The sequence below is a fragment of the Pan paniscus genome, chromosome 5 (genome assembly GCF_029289425.2).
Source record: "Pan paniscus chromosome 5, NHGRI_mPanPan1-v2.0_pri, whole genome shotgun sequence".
NCBI lineage: Eukaryota > Metazoa > Chordata > Mammalia > Primates > Hominidae > Pan > Pan paniscus.
The window spans coordinates 129,746,891-129,764,768 of record NC_073254.2 but is presented as its reverse complement, the minus strand read 5'-3'; the positions used below and the strand labels follow the sequence as shown (position 1 = coordinate 129,764,768).

Below are 17,878 nucleotides of genomic sequence, written 5' to 3'. Positions count from 1 at the left end.
ACAACCAAAAAAGAGAATTTTAGACCAATATCCTTCATGAACATTGATGCAAAAATCCTCAATAAAATACTGGCAAACTGAATCCAGCAACATATCAAAAAGCTTATCCACCATGATCAAGTGGGCTTCATCCCTGGGATGCAAGGCTGGTTCAATATACGCAAATCAATAAATGTAATCCAGCATATAAACAGAACCAAAGACAAAAACCACATGATTATCTCAATAGATGCAGAAAAGGCCTTTGACAAAATTCAACAACCCTTCATGCTAAAAACTCTCAATAAATTAGGTATTGATGGGACGTATCTCAAAATAATAAGAGCTATCTGTGTCAAACCCACAGCCAATATCGTACTGAATGGGCAAAAACTGGAAGCATTCCCTTTGAAAACTGGCACAAGACAGGGATGCCCTCTCTCACCACTCCTATTCAACATAGTGTTGGAAGTTCTGGCCAGGGCAATCAGGCAGTAGAAGGAAATAAAGGGTATTCAATTCGGAAAAGAGGAAGTCAAATTGTCCCTGTTTGCAGATGACATGACTGTATATCTAGAAAACCCTATTGTCTCAGCTCAAAATCTCCTTAAGCTGATAAGCAACTTCAGCAAAGTCTCAGGATACAAAATCAATGTACAAAAATCACAAGCATTCTTATACATCAATAACAGACAGAGAGCCAAATCATGAGTGAACTCCCATTCACAATTGCTTCGAAGAGAATAAAATACCTAGGAATCCAACTTACAAGGGATGTGAAGGACCTCTTCAAGGAGAACTACAAACCACTGCTCAAGGAAATAAAAGAGGATACGAACAAATGGAAGAACATTCCATGCTCATGGGTAGGAAGAATCAATATCGTGAAAATGGCCCTATTGCCCAAGGTAATTTATAGATTCAATGCCATCCCCATCAAGCTACCAATGACTTTCTTCACAGAATTGGAAAAAACTACTTTAAAGTTCATATGGAACCAAAAAAGAGCCCGCATCGCCAAGTCAATCCTAAGCCAAAAGAACAAAGCTGGAGCATCATGCTACCTGACTTCAAACTATACTACAAGGCTACAGTAACCAAAACAGCATGGTACTGGTACCAAAACAGAGATATAGATCAATGGAACAGAACAGAGCCCTCAGAAATAACACCGCATCGTCTACAGCCATACCACCCTGAACGCGCCGGATCTCGTCTGATCTCAGAAGCTAAGCAGGGTCGGGCCTGGTTAGTACTTGGATGGGAGAAATAACACCGCATATCTACAACTATCTGATCTTTGACAAACCTGAGAAAAACAAGCAATGGGGAAAGGATTCCCTATTTAATAAATGGTGCTGGGAAAACTGGCTAGCCATATGTAGAAAGCTGAAAATGGATACCTTCCTTACACCTTATACAAAAATTAATTCAAGATGGATTAAAGACTTAAACATTAGACCTAAAACCATAAAAACCCTAGAAGAAAACCTAGGCAATACCATTCAGGACATAGGCATGGGCAAGGACTTCATGTCTAGAACACCAAAAGCAATGGCAACAAAAGCCAAAATTGACAAATGGGATCTAATTAAACTAAAGAGCTTCTGCACAGCAAAAGAAAGTACCATCAGAGTGAACAGGCAACCTACAAAATGGGAGAAATTCTTCGCAACCTACTCATCTGACAAAGGGCTAATATCTAGAATCTACAATGAACTCAAACAAATTTACAAGAAAAAAACAAACAACCCATCAAAAAGTGGGCAAAGGATATGAACAGACACTTCTCAAAAGAAGACATTTATGCAGCCAACAGACACATGAAAAAATGCTCATCATCACCGGCCATCAGAGAAATGCAAATCAAAACCACAATGAGATACCATCTCACACCAGTTAGAATGGCAATCATTAAAAAGTCAGGAAACGACAGGTGCTGGAGAGGATGTGGAGATATAGGAACACTTTTACACTGTTGGCGGGACTGTAAACTAGTTCAACCATTGTGGAAGTCACTGTGGCAATTCCTCAGGGACCTAGAACTAGAAATACCATTTCACCCAGCCATCCCATTACTGGGTATATACCCAAAGGACTATAAATCATGCTGCTATAAAGACACATGCACACGTATGTTTATTGTGGCACTATTCACAATAGCAAAGACTTGGAACCAACCCAAATGTCCAACAGTGATAGGCTGGATTAAGAAAATGTGGCACATATACACCATGGAATACTATGCAGCCATAAAAAATGATGAATTCATGTCCTTTGTAGGGACATGGATGAAATTGGAAATCATCATTCTCAGTAAACTATTGCAAGGACAAAAAACCAAACACCGAATGTTCTCACTCATAGGTGGGAATTGAACAATGAGAACACATGGACACAGGAAGGGGAACATCACACTCTGGGGACTGTTGTGGGGTGGGGGGAGGGGGGAGGGATAGCATTAGGAGATATACCTAATGCTAAATGACGAGTTAATGGGTGCAGCACACCAGCATAGCACATGTATACATATGTAACTAACGGGCACATTGTGCACACGTACCCTAAAACTTAAAGTATAATAATAATAAAAAAAAAGAAAAAAAATACTTAAAAAAAAAGAAAAAAAGAGAGAAGAATCAAATAGACACAATAAAAAATGTTAAAGAGCAGATCATCACTGATCCCACAGAAATACAAAATACCTCCAGAGATTACTATAAACACCTCTATGCAAATAAACTAGAAAATCTAGAAGAAATAGATAAATTCCTGCACACATACACCCTCCCAAGACTAAACCAGGAAGAGGTCAAATCCCTGAATAAACCAATAACAAGTTATGAAATTGAGGCAATAGTTAATAGGCTACGAACCAAAAAAAGCCCAGTACCAGACAGATTCACAGCCAAATTCTACCAGAGGTACAAAGAGGAGCTGGTACCATTCCTTCTGAAACTATTCCAAACAACAGAAAAAGAGGGACTCCTCCCTAACTCATTTTATGAGGCCAGCATCATCTTGATACCAAAACCTGGCAGAGACACAACAAAAAAAGAAAATTTCAGGCCAATATCCCTGATGAACATCGAGGCAAAAATCCTCAATAAAATACTGGCAAACCGAATCCAGCAGCAGAGCATGGTGAGTTTTTTTTTTTTATTATACTTTAAGTTTTAGGGTACATGTGCACATTGTGCAGGTTAGTTACATATGTATACATGTGCCAGCATGGTGAGTTTTTATAGAACAGCTGGCATATGGGAAGTACCTTATAAAAATTTGCCATTTTCATTATTACCCTGATCAAGCCTTCACTTAGAAACAAAGAAAAACAATTAATTTCACAATAGTGAGACTGAAATGGTGTTAAGGCACTATTGTTGGCATCAAAATTAGATTGTGCTGTTTTCAATCATGGAGATTACTTTTCAATTGTCATGAATTTAATGAGATAACTACTGTAGAAACAAAAAGGGGTAGCTATTGAGCACAGCTGAATACATCAAATGAAATAATTAGATAAGAATTAAGAACAGTGTTAAATCAGTTTAGGATGAAAATAAATTTTGCTTATTTATATATCTGAGAAAATTAAATTATATATCTGAAATTTTTCTCAAAAGCATTTAAAATCAACTAGGGAAACAAAATCTTTTTGAAATGCTTATATCAAATCTGACACTTCGTGGGATGGAGAGGAAATGTTGTTTGAGCAACCTTCGTTATCATCTCTGTGTGAAGAATCTGCTGTATGCATTGTCTGTCCATAGTGGAATAGTGTTAGTGGGTTGTTAGTCAACCTCTTTAGAGCCACAGACCCCTAACAAGTAAAGGAAAACTACTACACAAGTGATTTTGCATAACGTTTCTTTTTTCTTTTTTTATAAAGAGACAGGGTCTCACTCTGTCGCCCAGGCTGGAACGCAATGGTGCAATCATAGCTCACTGCATCCTGGAACTCCTGGACTCAAGTGATCCTCCCACTTCAGCCTCCAAGTAGCTGGGACTACAGGTGTGCATCATGCCCAACTAATTGAAAAAAAAATTTTTTGTAGAGACTGCGTCTCCTATGCTGCCCAGGCTGCTCTCAGACTCCTGGCCTCATGCAAGCCTCCCGCCTGTTTCCCAGGTCACTGGGATTATAGGCATGAGCCACCACATCCAGCTGCATATCATTTCAAAGGGTTCCAAGATCCCCCTAACAGCCATGCATGGCCCACAGATTAAAAACTTCTGATGTACAGTTATACTTGATCCTAGGTTGGCCTTCTGTTGATACAGTAGCAGCATTGAAGGCACATGGATTGCTGCAAACTGTCTTTCAACCAGTGCCTCAAACTTTCACAACTGGGAAGAAGTTCGCAACACAGGGTAAAAGAGAAATGAAATCATGAAAAGCATTTCGCTTTATTAACTTCTTCATATGGTGGTAGAATAAAGAGTGAGTATCCCCTAGGTATCATTCTATACACACATGTATTCTTTGGCTCTTTAATCACAATTAATAAGGTCTTCTACCAAGTGGCCTGAATAAACATCTTCTTTAATCCTATGAATAAAACTACTGCTATCAACAACCAAATATTTTCCTATTCCATGAAACAGCAACTTAATCTCCAAACTATTTCTGTAGCTAACTTCTAGTCATTGTCAGGATTTTTATTGCAATAGAACAATAAACAAGTACAACTTTAAAATCCACTGACTGACCTTTAAATATTCAAAAAAATAAATGTACATGTGAGATACCTGGCAAAGAATACATTATGATCACATGTATATGATAGTATTTTTTGAGTGTGCACAATTAATAGAGAATTATTTCAAGCATTGTAGACATGAATCTCCATTTAATGACAGCTTTTCAACCACACTATACGAACTCTGTAAAACATGAACTTATTTTATTTTATTTTATTTTATTTTATTTTATTTTATTTTATTATTGAGGCAGGGTCGTGCTCTGCCTAAATCCACTAATTTAAATCTAGGTTTCTAAACCAGTAACACTTTATAATTTAACACTTTAGCAATAATTTATTTCCATACTAACAATATCTTATTTTCTATAAATTTACTGGAAAACTGTCCATGAGCATTTTCACTAAAGTTTTCATATTTTAAATTTGCAATTATGTATACTACAGCTACTGTTTAATACTAGGCTGAGGTTAGAGATTATCCACCTTACATTATTCTGAGTTGATATGGAGAGAGATGTGAATATGAAACTTCTGAATTAATATGAACAAATGTCTAGAAAATGATTAATATCTGAATGATTTATTTTACAAAGTCAATCCCTAGTGGGATACAATTACAAAGAGCAACACAGGAAGAAATAAAGCTGACTGCCTCACTGTTTCACTCTTCTCCCCCAACTGCCAGTTTGGGGACATATTCCTCCATACTCTTGATTTAAAACACACACACACACACACACACACACACACACACACACACACAGAGCTCCTTTGAGCCCATGCATGTAGTTATACAGTCCTCTCCTAGGAACTGTCTCTTCCCCACCCCAAGCTTTGCCTCCATCCTGGGTGATATGGTTTGGCTGTGTCCCTACTCAAATCTCATCTTGAATTGTAGCGCCCATAATTCCCACGTGTTGTGGAGGGATCTGGTGGGAGATAACTGAATCATGGGGGTGGTCTCCCCCATACTGTTCTTGTGGTAGTGTATAAGTCTCACGAGAGCTGATGATTTTATAAGGGGTTTCTCTTTTCGCTTGGTTCTCATTCTCTCTTGTCTGCCGCCATGTAACACGTGTCTTTTGCTTTCCGATATGATTGTGAGACTTCCCCAGCCACGTGGAACCGTGAGTCCATTAAACCTCTTTTTCTTTATAAATTACCCAGGCTCAGGTATGTCTTTATCAGCAGTGTGCAAACAGACTAATACACTGGCTGACTTTCAGTATCTCCACCTCCTTTTCCATTCTAAATCCCCATTCCCACTCTCATATCTTACACCAATTCATTATCACAGGCTGCTCTTTCTTCAACATTTCTTACTCGTGACCTCTTTTATTTCCACACTGCTTGCTTTAAATACCCCACCTCGTGAGGACTGCAATCCACTGACATCTCCACTTTCTCCAGCAGCCTTGTTCTTTAAGCCCTGTCCTTACTTGGCTCAGATTTCATGGACCACTTCGATCACAGTATTGCCAAAATCCAAAATGCCTTTCATCCTGTCTTTTCATGTCACACCTGTCTGGCAAAACTAAATAAACCCAATTATTATTTTACCTGTGCTTATACTCATTCACAAGCCTGCTGGAAGAAGGCAGGCAAGAGCAAAATGGTTCCATTTAAGAAATCATGATCACCAACTTGAAATTGGCTCTTGGTACTTCCTGCAGGTTTCTAGTCAACTTACCCTCCCACGTACAAAAGACTTAAACCTTCTCCACTCCCTTCAAAGCTCCACTCTCAGCAGATGACCATTCCTCCTACCTTAAGGAGAAATTAAAGCCATCAGAATGGAATGTGCATGCTCACAAATACACACATGCCCGAACCCTTACTATTTTCTGTCTCTCCATTAAAATAATTCCAGCCAGGTGCCATGGTTCATGACTGTAATCCCAGCACTTTGGGAGACTGAGGTGGGAGGATTACTTAAGGCCAGGAGTTCAAGGTTGCAGCGAGCTATGATCTTGCCACTGCACTCCAGCCTAGGTGATAGAGCACGACCATGCCTCAAAAATAAAATAACAATTCTACCATGTATGCTTCAGATTTCATCATTTCCTACTTTCTTAAGTACATGAAATCACTGATCATTCCTTTTCTCTCCTGTGTCATACAACTATCCCTTTCACATGTATCCTCCCCATAGGCTTTTAAACATATTGATATGATCTCTTTCAAAAAATAAAAATGCCATCTTTCACTGGGTACTCCTATTGGGGGAAAAGTACAACACTTACTCACTGTTATCCCACACTCGGTCTACTTCAATCAGTGCCCTCCATGATGCTAACACTAATGGACAATCTTTCCATCCTCATCTTACTTGACCCCTCAGCATTTGATGCTGTTGATCATTTACTTCCTTCATTGTGAAACACGCTTTCTCCTGGCATTCCTGACACAGCACTTTCTGGTTTTCTTCCTACTCCTCTGGATGTTTTTTTCTCTGACTCCTTTGGAGATTCAGCCACTCTAAATGGGCATTAAGAGCAGGAGATCCCCAAGACTAGCTCTGAGGTTTTTCCTTCTCACTTTATACTCTCCACATGGGCATCTCATCCATGCCCATGCCTTCAAATGTCATCTGTACACAGAGTTACAAAAATCACATCTGGGCCTAGACCTCTCCTCTGAGCTCCAGAACCATGCCCTGACCTGTTACCTCCGTTTAGAGGACTCAAGCATCGCTTCTCGGCCTTTTGGCTAAGAACAAGTGTAGAGGACGCAAGCATACCTCAAACCTCACTCAGCATGTCCAAGCTACACTCATGATCTTCCCCCAACAAACCCAGTCAGTGTTCTGTATTTCAGTGAATGGCATCACCATTCACCCACCTGAGTAAGCCAGAAACCTGGGAATTGAGCCTGACACCCCCCACTCCCTCATTTCAAATCCAGCCCATCACCAACTCTACTGACTGTCCACTTCTCTACATCTCCACCACACCACCCTGGTTTAAGGCATAATCACCTCTTTTCTGGACAATTATAACAGCCTCCTATCTGGTCTTCCAGCATTGACGTTAGCCTTGTACTGATCCATTTGTTTTCTATGTTGAGGTCACAGTAATCTTTTCAAAACATAAATCTGACAATGATCCTCTCAACCACGCAAGACGCTTAATGACTTTCCATTACTCTCAGGAAGAAGGCCAGGCTCATTAATGCAGCCTACAATACTCTGCATGGTCTGGCCATAACCATCTCTTTAGCCTCATCTCAAAACAAGCATCTTGTCCTCACCCTCTGGGCCCCAGCCACAGGGAACCCCCTTTTCTTCCTCCAACCCACCACACTTCCTCCTGTCCTAGGGCCTTTGTACATGCTGCGCTCTGAGTTGAATACCATTCTTTCCCAGTGACCTGGTTAATGCCTCTTCCTTCAGGCTGATGCTAACTCATCCCGTCCTCAGGGAAGACTTCTCTCCATTATAAACTCTTATTGCACCATTTACCTTATATTGTTGCCTCTGCATTACCTCACCATCTCCTACAACAGGCTGTTAGCTCAAGGCAGGAGCTGTTTCTAGAACTGCCTTTGCGCATAGGAAACTCTCAAAAATACTTGTTAAATACTGACTATAAAGTGTAAGGAAGGGACCCAGTTTCAGTTTTCTGCATATGGCTAGCCGGTTTTCCCAAAACCATTTATTAAATAGGGAATCCTTTCCCCATTGCTTGTTTTTGTCAGGTTTGTCAAAGATCAGATGGTTGTAGATGTGTGGTGTTATTGCTGAGGCCTCTGTTCTGTTCCATTGGTCTATATATCTATTTTGGTACCAGTATCATGCTTTACTGTAGCCTTGTAGTATAGTTTGAAGTCAGGTAGCGTGATGCCTCCAGTTTTGTTCTTTTTGCTTAGGATTGTCTTGGCTACATGGGCTCTTTTTTGCTTCCACATGAAATTTAAAGTACCTTTTTCTAATTCTGTGAAGAAAGTCAATGATAGCTTGATGGGGATGGCACTGAATCTATAAATTATTTCCTTACACCTTATACAAAAATTAACTCGAGATGAATTAAAGACTTAAACGTAAGACCCAAAACCATAAAAACCCTAGAAGAAAACCTAGGCAATACCATTCAGGACATAGGCATGGTCAAAGACTTCATGACTAAAACACCAAAAGCAATGGCAACAAAAGCCAAAATTGACAAATGGGATCTAATTAAACTAAAGAGTTTCTGCACAGTAAAAGAAACTATCATCAGAGTAAACAGGCAACCTATAGAATGGGAGAAAATTGTTGCATCTCTCCATCTCACAAAGGGCTACTATCCAGAATCTACAAGGAACTTAAACAAATTTACAAGAAAAAAACAACCCCATCAAAAAGTAGGCGAAGGATATGAACAGACACTTCTCAAAAGAAGACATTTATATGTGGCCAACAAACATATGAAAAAAGGCTCATCATCACTGGTCATTAGAAAAATGCAAATCAAAACCACAATGAGATACCATCTCATGCCAGTTAGAACGGTGATCATTTAAAAGTCAGGAAACAACAGATGCTGGAGACGATGTGGAAAAATAGGAACACTTTTACACTGTTGGTGGGAGTGTAAATTAGTTCAACCATTGTGGAAGACAGTGTGGCGATTCCTCAAGGATCTAGAACTAGAAATACCATTTGACCCAGCAATCCCATTACTGGGTATATACCCAAAGGATTATGAATCATTCTACTATAAAGACACATGCACATATATGTTTATTGCAGCACTATTCACAATAGCAAAGACTTGGAACCAACCCAAATGCCCATCAATGATAGACTGGATAAAGAAAATGTGGCACATATACACCATGGAATACTATGCAGCCGTAAAAAAGGATGAGTCCATGTCCTTTGCAGGGACATGGATGACGCTGGAAACCATCATTCTCAGTAAACTAACACAGGAACAGGAAATCAAAAACTGCCATGTTCTGACTCATAAGTGGGAACTGAACAATGAGAACACATGGACACAGGGAGGGGAACATCACACACTGGGGCCTGTTGGGTGGTGGGGGGATAGGGGAAGGATAGCATTAGGAGAAATACCTAATGTAGATGACGGGTTGATGGGTGCAGCAAACCACCACGGCACTTGTATACCTATGTAACAAACCTGCACATTCTGCACATGTATCCGAGAACTTAAAGTATAATAAAAAATAAATAAATAAAAATAAATGACTGACTAAATGGACACACAGGGTAACAGGCTTCCTTGGTTTTTCAGTAAACTCATTTACATTTATTAACCAACCTCTCAGAATAACCTCAGACACTACTAGATTGTTGGACACCACCAAGAGCACATAACATGACAACACCCTTGCTTTTCATACTCTCAGGGTCTTCTTGGCTTCTGACTGAGAGTCTTTCAATTCACTTGGCTGCAACAGATGCAGATAAAACTTATTCTGTGGTTCCCTGCCTCCTATCCTCAGCCTTTGACCTGTATGCCCATTCATATAGATAGATACGCTGACCAGTCAGTGTACTCTGCCAAGAAAGCAGGGAACTACGAGGCTAATACCACCTTGTCTGGGCTTCTCACATGCCCACCTGATCCTTCAGTCACAACAGTACCCCAGTTTATGAATCTAGCCTTTGATCCTATTACTATAAATTAATTTGCCCAGGGGAGCTTATGGATTTTCAAGGGAGATGACTGTAAAGGTGAGGCTGTGATAGTTTGATTTTCATGCTTCTTTTTCCAAGTTGTCCTGGAAACTAAGGCAGAAATTTGACCTATATCTAATTCACACAAGGAAATCAGGACACAATGATTTCCTGATATACTGAATCACTCTACTCCCTTAGAGATATACTACTCATTTTTTTCAGCCATGCAGAGAAGAAGCCACATGGAATCTGAGGCCAAAGAAAAGTGACTCAGCTCAGACACAGTGAGCTGTCCCAGCATAATAATCTGCACGTCTCTCCACTAGGAAGAGGGAAAGCATGGCTTGTTAACCCCCTCTGTGTTGAGGAAGAGGCTTCCCAGAGTGTCTGAATCTCATAACCAAACAGATGAGCACATCATACCTTCACTAAATTCAAGATGATGATGGGAGAGCCAAACCTCTGGAACATCTGGTCAAAGTGAAGGGCAGCCACATGTGCAAATGGATCTGCCTGATCCACTGAGAAGGAAAAAAGATGAAAAAGCACCTGAATGAAAATTGCAAAGCAAAATAAAAGCAGCATAGGGTTTTTTTTTTTAAAGAAATGCAATTCAACTAATCTTTCAATAGTTTCACTTCCCAAACCCTTCTTAAGGTGCTCACTAGACACTTATTCATCATGTATTTATTACATTTGAATGATTCTTACATTTCTGAAGCAAAATAAAAATAATTTACTAACAGTCAAAATTAAACATAAATTTATTACATAAGAATAATGGAAATTCCTCTTCTAAACTATCTACCTTCCAGGACTAAAACCTCCTGAAAACCTAAGCATTTATGAGATTTCTGTGACAACAGTTCATTATCTCTAAATGTGAGGACAGGAGTTATTATTAAAAACACGGCTCCACACACATGTAATAGGTGGTTTAGGCATCATAGTTGAAATGTCCTGAGACCAGTATAAGGGCACAGATCCTCTAACTTGTACATATGAAGAATAACTTCCTGCAGTAAAAGACATCACAGAAGCATCGCAGAGTATTTGTTCAGTCTCCACTTCATTTGCAACATCACCCTGAAAAGAAAGGTGCATTGAAAAATATTTTATGTTATTAGAAATGTTTAATGAAATAACTTTCAATGAAGTTATAATTCCTATTCTTTCAATGAAGTTATAATTCCTATTCTTTGAAAGTCTTGAGAGGTAAATATTGATCAATATTCAATATGCACATTAGAAAAGCAAAACCATTAAAATATAATAAAGAAGGCAATTAAAAGTAGCAGAGAATAGACTAGAAAAAAATTAATCTCTAATAATACGAGTCAGATAGGAAACAGCTGGTTTAAATAAATGGGAGAGAGGGAAAGAAATGACAATTACATGAAATTATACAGGAGGTGAGGAAGACTAGAAGAATATCAAAATTCAATTCTGAAGACCAAAGTGAAATGAAAGGAGTGAGATTCAAATAATGCCTAATGGACAAAAGGAAAAAATAGGGTTTTGAGGTACTTACAGAAGTATATAAGGACATAATAAAGAATAATTTTAGAGGCAGTAATAACATGTCTGATTATCCTTTGAATATTCAAAAGTAAATAATATAGCTGCAAAATTCTGATATTTTAAAGCACCAGCTGTAACCATTTTCACTGTTGATATAATTTTAAGAACAATGTTGCTATTTTAAGCCAGGATCAAAACCCAGTGCCTCACTCAATCTGTCCACCGAATCACACATCCACTCAAGACTCAAGTTGTTTATTGCAAACAGAGACAGAGCACTCAAAGGACAGAACACGGCTGATAGAAGGATGGCTGCATTTTTGCTGTTGTTATTTTCTAGCGATGAACAGAAAAAGGAGTATGGGCAAAAAAGACGAAGAGGGCAAAGGGTTTCCTGAACCTTGCTCCACTTCGTCTTCTTATCAAGAATTGACTTCCCGTGATGAGTGCTGCCTTCTACTTGGGTGGAGGTGCTTTGCTATTTTTGTCTCTACATTAAACATGTACCGCATTTCATATATTATAGAAATGGCTCACCCTCCACAACATTAGACATTTTATAATTCCTCAAAGCACTGCATAACTCTAAGATAGCTGACTTTTCAGAACATCTGTATATTAGTCATATTTCCCACATGTTTCAGATGCACTGGAGTATTAATTATTGTCAGCCCCCCACATCCATGGGTTCCCTCCACAGAGTCAACCAATCTCAGACAGAAAATGTAGTTAGGCCTACGATGGTTGCATCTGAACTGAATATGTGCAGACCTTTTTATTGTCATTATTCCCTTAACAATACAGTATTAGAACTATTTGCATAGCATTTACATCATATTAGATATTAGAAGTAATCTAGAGATGATTTAAAGTAGACAGATGGATGTACATAGGTTATATGCAAGCACTAGGCCATATTATATAAGAGACTTCAGCATCTGTGGATTTTGGATGGGAAGAGGGTTCCTAGAACCAATCCCTTGTTGATACTAAAAGGCAACTGTATTCTCTTGATAATATCCCAAACTAAGAAATACCACTTTTTAAAATTTCACTGTGCTTCTACATCAGCAAAGCTGATATAAAAGGTTAAAAGGTCAGTGGAGATACTATTTGTCATCTTACCTCACAGTTTGCACCTCTTTTAAGAAAACGGGTGCCAGCAAATTTACTGGATCTTCTAGCTATTAGAGTGACATACACTGGTCGTCCATAGATCAACAGCTCTTAGAAATCAAGTTAAGGTTGTTTAGCATTCATGATTGTCACATAAGACCAAGAGAGTCATTATTCCTTAAATAAATGTTTAGATACAGCTTGTCCAACGGCTTAAAGAACACCAAAAGCTCCACCCAAGAATGGAACAGCACTTGATCTAATGGTTCTTCAGAATTGCAGTGCAGCTACAAAGGGAAGGCAACATCCAACCTGACTAAGGACTGCTTTCCATAAATTTCAGAGGAAATGGTAACCAGGTGTAGGAAAGCCCTATGGCCAAGTAAGGATGTAAACAAGTACAACTAATCCTTCTGATATGGTTTCGCTCTGTGTCCCCAGCCAACTCTCATTTCAAATTGTAATCCCCACGTGTCAGGGGAGGGTCTGGTGGGAGGTGATTGCATCACGGAGGCGGACTTCCCCCTTGCTGTTTTTGTGACAGTGAGTTCTCACAAGATCTGGTTGTTTGCAAGTGTGTGGCACTTCCCCCTTCGCTCGCTCTCTCTCTTGCTCTGCCATTGTGAAGACATGCGTGCTTCCCCTTCACCTTCCACCATGATTGTAAGTTTCCTGAGGCCTCCCAGTCATGCTTCCTGTTAATTAAACCTCTTTTCTTCATAAATTACCCAGTCTCAGGTAGTTCTTCATAGCTGTGTGAGAATGGACTAATACACCTTCCTTAGTCTTCCAAGATCATACACCTCTCAAAGAGAACATGTGTCATTTAATAGGCTGTTTCAATTATGAATAATATGTAATACTGAGGGGACAAACTGAGTATGAGACTCTAAAAGCAGTCAAAATTTGTCACCTACCTGCAAATTCTGAACACTGAATAATTTATTGTGAACTGCTTAACCAATATACAGCTTACTAGTTATGTCGCCTTACTTAACTTTCTGAGCCAAGTCTCATCTTCTATAAAATGGAGTAACAGTAAAGTAACCAAAGGAGGACTAGGTGAAGTAATGTGTGTACAACTAATGCCTGGCCTGTAGTATTCATAAACTACTCTTATCAAAAGCTACTCTTTTTATAATCATATAGAGTTCCAGAATTCATTAAATGCTTGATAACCAGGAAACTAGATTCATTGTTTAAACTTATGAGCTTTAAAATGATCATCTATGATGGTGCTCACTATTTTAAAAAACAAACATTTATTATGTTTAATATGTGCCAGGCCCCGAGTTAGCTCTTGGAAATACAAAACAGCTTAGAACTATCTTTTAGGAACTACCTTTAGAAATTGTAGCACATTCTTTTTGGTATCCTTGGTGGTGAAAAACCTGTGTTCTTCCCAGGTAGAATTTACTTTTGGAAAGAGAAAAAAGTAATTCAGGATCAAATCTCTTTATGCAGTAATGATCAACCAGATAATACCACTCACTGGTTGAAAGTGATTCTAAAGTAATGAGCCTGATTTTCAAGTGTAGCACATAAATCTCACTGATCTTCATTTCAAAATCCCTCTGTGCTTTTATCTAGCCTTTCGTCCCCCTCACAGAAGGCAGCCCTGCTGCTCTTCAAGGCTAACCTCGCCAGCTGTGCCCTTGGCACCACTCCTCTCAAATGCTCCTGGTACAAGAAAGCATAATAATGGTCAGTCACATTCACCCACTTAATAGTCTCAAAGCAACCACTCCTTTAAATTTTTTTTTGTACATTATTATTATTATTATTTTAATATAGATCTGTAACTTCGGTTCCAAGTACCAAGGGGGGCCAGGGCTGGCCTGAGTGGGGCCTCACAATGCGCTGGACAAAGTGACCGGTTTTTCTTCATAAATAAGACAAAGAAACCCTGGGGATCTGGAGAAAGATGTGAGGCCATTAAACTGCAAATCCCAACTGAAAATGAAGAAGCAAAAGTTTCTTTTTTGGTTCTTTTAAATGTCTAAAGAGAATAAAACTAAGAAAAATACAAATCCATTACAAATACTTCTTATCTGTGGGGGGAAAATGTACAAACGCCTTTTTCTTTAAAAGCCTAACATACTACAAAACATGCTGAATGCAAAAATGCCCTACATGATCTCAAAAGGTGATAGAAAAAATCGAAAAACCACTTCTAGATGGTACATGCTGCCTTCTTAAATCCCATAATTGCACTTTATTAAAAGGCTTCAATGTAGCTACAAATTAATGAGACATGAAGCTACTGAAGGAAATAAAAGTTTTTACAAAATTGAACTCATCAGCTTAACCCAAAGCTGAACCTACTTCTCTTTAATCTATTTTGCCCTCTTGCCTGGACTACTGCAATCTTTTCCTAACTCATGTTCCTTGTTCTAGTTTCATTTTACTTAATCCAGCTTGAAAACGGCTGTCAACTCAAGCATCCTAAATACTACTTTGCAAATGTCATTCTTCTGCACAAAACCTTTCAAAAGTTCTAGCACCAAACCCAAAGTCCTCAGCTTGACCACCAAGGCAATCTGGTGACTGGCCATCTGACTCCCACATACCAATCTCCTTCCCACTATATCCTACCTCCCGGGAGTTTTATGCACAAGCCATGAGAACACTCCCATGTGTTTTTCCACCTCTACACACACAGTGTTTCCCAGGCTGTGATCTCTCTCTCTCTGCTCGGCCTGCTGATCTCTCTCACTGCTAAGGCACTGACTTTTGTTTAGGGCCCAGGCCAAGTTCAACTATTCCCATGGGCCTGTCCCATCCTCTCCAACTATCAGTAATTCTCCTCCTTCTCCCAGATAAGCATGACACTTATTACCTATATCACATTGCATTTTCTTCCTTGTTATTTATTCATCTTTATGTGTATATAACAGGCCTGTTCAAATAGTCTGCATTCTTTTTGTATTTCTGCTACATAGTATCATGGGCAGGTTTTCCTGTTGGGGTGCACAGAGTGGTATTATAATCATATAATTCATATGTAGCTGTCTACAAATTGATACATCATAAGTTTAGTAATATGTATCTTACGTTTTTTTTCAGAAAGGATACTTGACTGCCCACAGAATCCATGAATAATATACAAAAGCCAGTCACGATGCACAGTACTTTTAATTATATCCAGAAGTTCACCATTCCATACATATTTCATATAAGGCTTACTACAGATCCCAAATACCCCTGAAAAATAAAAGTCTGTATCAGTCCATAAATACATAAAATATTTTGTATAAATTAAAAAAAAAGGTTGGTATCAGAAAGATATGGAAATTGGCTGACATTCAACTCATTTTTAAGTTAACTTCTGTTTTTAACTTCAAAGTAACATGCTTGGTTAATAGCATTGCCATTTTCAGTGGATATCATTCCTTTCATGCCCAGAACATTGTGTTGATTCTGTAAAAAGTCAAAGAAATCCCTTTTCTGACTTGTGAGAGTTCTTGAGAGAAAAGAAAATGACAAGGAAATTGAGGACATGTTACAAATATATAAATAAAGTCAAGAGGTGGCAGGAAGTAGCGGTTGAGCACACGGTTATGAGGTCAAAGTTCCTGGATCCAAATCCTGGCTCTGCCTCTCATCAGCAGGGTCAGGCACAATCAAGAGTGTTACTTACAGAGCACGGCACCTCTGCTCCCTCACCTGTACCATGTGGTTGTTTTAAGGATGAAATGAATTAATAATGCACGTAAGGGGCCTAGAATAAGCCTAGTGTATTACAAATACTTCCAATAGGTGGCAGTTATTATTATGTCAGGCCTTTTCTCTATGAATAAATTAATTTCATCAAACATAATTTTAGCATATCCAGATAAATGTATTAAACAGCAATGAGTTTTACAAAACTTACATGAAGTGAAAAATTAAAAGTATGTTTATAAGATAATAGCTTAAAAGACTGTAATGGTTCTGAATAGCAGTTAATAAAGACCTTTTTTTTCTCAAAACATGATCTGTTAAGAGTATTTGTTTATACACTATACCACACTTAGATTTGATTCATAAAAGCTAAACTTTCTCTGCCCTTTCAATGCATTACACGAGAGAATTAATAATAAAGACATCAATAGGAGTCCTGTTTTGTCACTTACTCTGTGACTTTAGGCAAGTTACTTAATGTCTTTGAATTTCAACTTTCTAAACTAGAAGATGATGTTAATACTACTCACCTCAAAGATATTGTTCAGATTAAATAGTATATGCAAAGTACCTGACATGCAGTAAAGATTATTTTAAAAATTTATTGTTTTCCTTTTCAACCTACTCTCACACCTTCTACCCTCACTCCCTGTTTCTTATCAGTTTACCCCTGTGCGATAAGAGAATAATCTCACCTTCGACAAAGATGTATGCAGGCTAATCACCAGAAACTGTGAATATGAACTGTTACGTTACATGGCAAGAAGAAATTAAAGCTGCAGATGAAGTTAAGGTTCCTAATCAGGACCTTGAGATGGGAAAATTATTCTGCATTATCTAAGTGGGTCCAATATAATCACAGGGTCCTTGTAAGTCAAAGAGGAAAATAGGAGTGTGAGTGTCAGGTAATGTAATGTAGCCTTAAAGATGGAAGGGAGCCATGAGCCAGGGGATGAATGCAGCCCCCAGAAGATGGAAAGGGCAAGAAAACTGATTCTCCCCTGGAGCCTCTGGAAAGGAATACAATCCTGCTGATATGCTAATTTTGGCTCACTGAGACCCACTGTGGACTTCTGTAAGATGATACATTTATGTTATTTTAGCAACTAAGCTAGGTAATCTGTCACAGCAACAAGAAGAAACTAATACACCCTGTTATTCATATCTATCAAGTAGAATTGCTCCAGAGACGGCAAAAAATTTAGTAGCATTGGAGGCTTAATTCACATCCCAGAACAGATATTCAAATTCAGATTTTGGATGGCAT

The 17,878-nt window shown here is 38.7% G+C and overlaps 1 protein-coding gene across 2 annotated transcripts in view; it reads right to left on the bottom strand.

Moving 5' to 3' along the window:
- Positions 1-17,878, bottom strand: part of FIG4 (FIG4 phosphoinositide 5-phosphatase) — a 135,599-nt gene that overhangs the window by 72,039 nt on the left and 45,682 nt on the right. For both annotated transcript variants that reach the window (XM_003805509.4, XM_055114039.2), the window contains exons 7-10: positions 16,024-16,152; positions 12,958-13,058; positions 11,235-11,397; positions 10,735-10,832 (exon numbers count right to left, since the gene is read on the bottom strand). In XM_003805509.4, the coding sequence (XP_003805557.4) occupies positions 10,735-10,832; positions 11,235-11,397; positions 12,958-13,058; positions 16,024-16,152 (491 nt within the window). The remainder of the gene's footprint in view (positions 1-10,734; positions 10,833-11,234; positions 11,398-12,957; positions 13,059-16,023; positions 16,153-17,878) is intronic.